Source organism: Mastigoproctus giganteus, chromosome 10 (genome assembly GCF_048544385.1).
Source record: "Mastigoproctus giganteus isolate SK-2022 chromosome 10, ASM4854438v1, whole genome shotgun sequence".
In the NCBI taxonomy this organism is placed as follows: Eukaryota; Metazoa; Arthropoda; class Arachnida; order Uropygi; family Thelyphonidae; genus Mastigoproctus; species Mastigoproctus giganteus.
Window position 1 is genome coordinate 76,266,418 of NC_143584.1, and position 6,000 is coordinate 76,272,417.

The 6,000-nt window shown below is 34.1% G+C and overlaps 1 protein-coding gene across 1 annotated transcript in view; it reads left to right on the plus strand.

The window, feature by feature from the left end:
* The window catches only part of LOC150079097 (uncharacterized), a 114,924-nt gene extending 111,418 nt beyond the window's left edge, over positions 1-3,506 (plus strand). Inside the window, exon 5 of the mRNA XM_090382950.1 lies at positions 3,317-3,506. Coding sequence (XP_090239076.1) covers positions 3,317-3,506 — 190 coding nt within the window. The remainder of the gene's footprint in view (positions 1-3,316) is intronic.
* The last annotated feature ends 2,494 nt before the right edge of the window (positions 3,507-6,000 follow it).

The window sequence follows — 6,000 nt, forward strand, 5'->3', positions numbered from 1 at the left end:
GTTTCTAGTGCCACAGGTTGGCCTAAAGCTGAGGAACTAATGAAAACGTCTATTTGAGTCTTTCCATTTGTTGTGAATGACAAAGGTGGGAGAAGTGACTCTGACTTCTTCCTGGAGAAGCAATTAAAGTATTGGGGCAGAAGCAACTGGCAGGTGAGGGCTGTGCAAGACTGCGCAGGCACCTCCCCACCACCTCAACACTGGCTCTCTGAGTATCTCCGTGCTGGGACAACTCCAGCTTTGAAAATTGTTAAAAAATACTTCTCGTCGCAAAATTTATAAATGACCTTCATAGAATTATTAACTAACTATTTAGCAACCTTTTTGTTACCAAAAGGAAAGTTACTTAGTACAAAGAAGCGCGCTATCGAAGTGCAATAAAAAATTGTTTTGTTTTTTTTTTTAAATTTTAACACAAAAAGTAAATGAAAGATTTCCCTTGATAACATCTAATAATGCAGAGCTAATGTTATTTTTAAATTTTTAGCTCCATTAGTGATGGAAATAGAGGGGGGGCACAAAAATTACTCACATTTTCCTGTCTGGTGCCGCCATTTTAATTTAAAAAATATTTTGAAATTATATTTTAAACCTACTCGTTGAGCTCTTTCCAATGTTGTATAATAAGCTATAGGTTGACTTTTTTGTCCCCCACATTTCATCCCCATTTCTCAGACAAATTTTTGTCAACAACGATCAATATGGCATTATGTTGGCCCACACGATGTATAAACCCATGCAAAATTTCAAGTCAATAGGTTGAGTGGTTCCAGAGATACAATGCTGTGACAGATGGATGGACGGACAGACGGACAACCAGGTGACATTATAAGGGCCCTTCGTTACACTATGGACCCTAAAAAGGGACTAATGCCAAAGGAAATTCATACGGATGTGATTACAACGTTAGAGAGGATGCCCCTTCCTATTCCAAGAAGTTGAGAAGTGGGCAGCAGAATTTAAATGAGGAAGGGAGAGCTTGGAAGATGATCCATTCTGTGGAAGACAGGCAGCATCCATCACTCCAGAAGTTGCTGACAGTGTGCACAAGCTGGTGATGAGTGATCGATGAGTGACAGCTCGGTATATTGCCAGTGTCTTGGGCATCTCATATGAATGTGTGTGCCATTTTCGCTATGAAAAAGGATCAGTGTGATGGGTCCCAGAGTTGTTGGCAGCAGATCAAAAAACACATAAGAGTTATCAAGTGAATATTTGCATTGTAAGCAGATCCAATGAATTTCCTTATAAGGTTTGTGACCCATGGGTCTATCACTTTCAGATAGAGACAAAGGAGCAGTTCGAACAGTGGAAACCAAACTCTTCTCACCTCAAAAGAAAGCCGGGTCAATTCCTTCTGCTGATTAGGTGATGGAATCAGTTTTTTTGGAACTACCTTCAGAAAGGGCAGACAGTTACAGGGGCATATCACGCACACCTTGTTAGGTATTTGCACAAAAACATCATAGACAAACTCCAAGGAAAACTCAAAGAAGTCTTGTTCTGCCAGGACAATGATCTTGCTCACAAGTCTGACATTGCCATGGCTGCACTGCATGAGTGTGGTTTTGAAATCTTCGACCACTCCCCATATTTATCAGATCTAGCACCGTCAAAAAATACCTGCTGCCATCAGTTTTCCCACCAACAGTGATGTTATTGCTGCACAGGATGCATTCCTGGAGGCCCAATGGTAAACTTTCTTCACAGCTGAAATCAATGCATTGCAGCATTGGTGGCAAAAGTGTATTGACTCCAGAGGAGATCATGTTGAAAAATAACACGTTACGAGACTTCAAATAAGCCCTTCATACTCAGGCAACAAATTTTTCAAATGCCCCTTGTAATAATTTGTTTAATCCATCTAATTTATTCAAACTACCTGCTCTCACAACATCAAATGGAAGTTTATTTCAACAGTCAGTCTCTGGATGAAAGCAAATTTTTGTGTATCTATCCTTCAACCATCCTTTTACAATTTAAATTTGTGTGTCATATGAGAAGAGCAAGGATGCCATCAGCATTTAGTTTATTTAATCCATTTAAATCCTTAAGCACTTCGGTCTGGTTCCCATCAGAGATGCCTAGTTCCCAGATACTACAGTTAACAGAATTAAAGCCGTTCTTTGCTAAAGGTACCCTTTTGCACCCCCAGACTAACACTTTCTATAACTGTTGCAAAAGATTCACATCCTTTTCTAAAATTATGCAGCATTCAGAATATAGCTTAATCATTGCTTTATACAGTAGGATAATTACCTCTTTGTAACCTGCCTGAAAAAAATCCTGTATATCATTGACAGAACCATATGAGTTGGCCTAGCAGCCTGTGTGGAGTGCTAAGAGAACTTCATGTTGGACTGTACGATTATTCCAATATATTTTTAATACTCCACTACCTTAAGTGTGGTACCACCCAATTGGTATGTTATTGTGGGATTATTGCTACCCAAGCGAAGTACCTTACATTTATCAGTTTGAACCTCGGTTGTCATTTTTTAACCTGTCTACCTAATTTAGCCAGGTCTTGTTGGAGCCAATAAAATCAAACCAAACTAAATCAAATCTTGTTGGAGCAACGTATCCTGATTATTGTCATTAATCTTTTGAAAACTGAAAACACAAAAGTACCTTTGTGTTTTCAGTAAACTTAGTCTTTAACTTGATATGCCTTCCTCAGTATTATTAATAAATATTGAATATAGTAAGGGACTCAGCGCTGGACAATGAGAGATGCCACTAATAAAAACTAGTCCACTAAGCGCAGTAACTTGCTGCATTGTGCTAGTTTGTACAGCAGTTGTTCAAGTGGAACAGTATCAAAAGCTTATTTTTTAATTTTCTGTTATAAGTTGAAGGTTGTCACAAACTGAATATTGGTAGTAATTTTCAGTTGTTATTATAATGAAATGTTAAGTAAGGTATACCCATATATTGCTTTCACTTGCATGAAATTTTGTATTTTTAGCCTGGGAACTATTTAAGTATTACAAAGCTGAAAAAATATCCAAAATCAGCATAAAAATCTACAGTAGAATAAATGTTTAAACTTATATGAAACATTGAATAACTTTTGGGTAAAGATTGCCTGGACACTGAAAAAAAAAAATACATATATATATATATATATATATATAAAGAAATGGGGCTGTTGAGAACATTTAGTCACCATTGTGTGTGCTTATAAATTATGTTGAAGCTCTTTTATTTTGTTATAAACTATTTTAAAGCTGGCTGAGATAGTCTTTAAATATCTAAAACTAGGCTAGATGAACTGTAAATGTATTGTAACACTTAGAATTTTTCATTCCCCTAGCCATGAAGAATACAGAAAATACAAGAGCTCAACAAGTCCACTTATACCTTTACCGCTCAATGTTTATAATAACTTTCATAGTTTCTTTAAATGTCTTCTATGTTTTGAATTTCCATTTTACAATTACATAAATCATGAGACAATTGTACCTACAACTGAACAAGCTGAAGCTTCTACTACTCGAGCATAATTTAATTTCAAGAGACTTAGTACATCTGATAAGATCTGAATGCCTGTGCCTGCTATTAAAATCTGTTGACAGGTAGGATAGAAAACTATATACTTTTGGAATGAACTTGATTATATTAATTTAAGCTTTCATTCCAGTTATTTTATTTAAATTTTTATTTTTTTTTTAATAGTGTTCTTAATTTCAAATTAGTTGTAAAAAAAAAGTATAATTAATGTACCAATTGTATTGTCATTTGGTATTCAACACTTTCTCTTAAAGTATGTCTTGATGACAGAAAGTTATTCAGTTATTTAGTTATTGCTCTACAACAGCAATTGTAGATTAATAATAAGCTCCAATGGAGTTGCTTCAGATCCCTTCACAAAAATAGCTGTTATTGCGTTCCAAACTGTTCAGTATGTGTGAAAAATTGGTGGTTATAATTAAATAAAGCACATTATTTGTGCATATATCTGCTAAATATTTAGGCCATTTTAAAGTAATTGTTTCTCATGTTTCTTTTCTCCCTTTACCATGTGTATGTGTCAAAAAGTGTCCAGTAAATTATAGAAGACAATCTCTTGTGGTTAAATACATTGTATTAGTAAGTTGTCCATTGTTGCTGTCTTCCACAAAGTGGAAGTTGCTTCAGTCCAATTCCAAGTGGTGCATGTATAATTCTAGTCTGTTCCATTTTAATAGACTACAGCCATATGGGAGATACATAAACTACAGTTTAAATAATTGTATATTGATGTTTATATAGATAAAAAGTAATTCATTTAAATGAAAACTGTTTTTTTTTTTTCTCTTGTATCTAATAAGATATAATTTTTCTGTACTATTAATACTTTTTTTGGTCATGGATGCTATGAGAACTGGGGAAAAATAAAAGTCAAATTATTCTCTAAGGATACCATCTTTTATGGTGAACAGCTGTGTTCAACTTGTTGCCATGTTCAGTCCTAAGTATTCCTCCACTTGAATGTACATTGTGTAAGAGGTTTGTATAGCTATTTTTTTAAACAAGTACTTTTTTATAATTGTTTGATAGTAGTAATATGCGCAGTCATTTGTGCAAGATGCGTAAAGAAGTTAAGATTTAAAATTAATTTTGTAATGCTTCCATTTTGACTTACTGAAGTTATGCTAAACAGCTAATTTAGAGTATGGTATACTTCGTTCTTATAGTATCAGACTTTTATATAACTTGTTTTTTTTAGTTTATATTTGTAGGCAGCCATACGGTGAGAGGAGTTTGTAATCAGGAGCTGTCACTACAGCAAAGAGTGTATTGTAGTATGAATCCAAAGTTAAGAGAACTTAATAAAAGCCAATAAAACACAAATTTATTTATATTTAATTACAAACAATATAAAAACATAAGGAACAAAAACTTAACTGGTTGTACTATAAAAGAAATAGGCCTTTAAAGGAAGAGTTCAGTATGATAATGGCCAACATCATTTGACTTCTGACTTTTGGTTCATACTGTATATTATAGTTTCTATAACAAATTCTCAGGTTGGTTTGCTTGCATGTGGTCAGAGAACATTGCAACTCTGGTTTGAAACTAACAAAGGTAGCAAAGTAATAACCTATGCTGAGGCCATTTAAGATCTCCTATAAAATAAGTTGAACAGTTAGGTATATAATTCACATTGATTTTTGCATATCCAGTAACCATATTAAGATGAAAATACACAAGATAAAATATAAACGTTTAAAATTGTATCTACTAGAATTGATACAAATTCAGATAAAGCAAATAAAATTCCTAAAAAGTACACACATAAAAGAATTACATTGTGATCAAAGGCCTAACTGCCTTTACCATTAAGTAAGTAGAGTAGAGTTTTGTAGTGCTGTTTATGACTGCATTTCAGCATAACATTATTGCTGAACACAACCTTAGGCTATCCTGCTATATGTGATAGTACTGCTTTATTAATCCCATGTAACTGTAGTGAAACTTACCAATGCATCCTCAATAAAATGGTTGTTTGGCTTTATGTCAAAATCATTTTATTGAAAAGTTTCTAAAATAGGACACATTTTTGCATTGACACCTATTAACAACAGAATTTAAGATAAAATTATGAACATATCTTAACCATCTCTTGTGCTAAGACCAAGGTCTGTTATTGTCACTCTTTTAGGGTAAATCATTAATCTTTTTTCTAGGAGTGCTGGGCCACTACAGACTGTTCTAGTTTCACTGTGTGGGATGGCACATTGTGTTCACTCAGACTGTCCATTAGTCATAGCTTAGTTTCACTGACATAATCACTCCCTCAATTCTGATATTAATTCCTTATGCTTATACAAGGTGTGACAATGAAGTTCCTAGAGTGGTACAATAAAAAGAACTAAGTGAAGTAGTTAAAAAATGGTTTAGTTTTATTCAAAATGATCACCACCTGATTATATTACACACATATTACATTATTCTAAAAGTTTCTGAAAAGAGTCAGCAAAGGTGTCCAAAGGGATGGTGTTCAGTTCAGGGGTT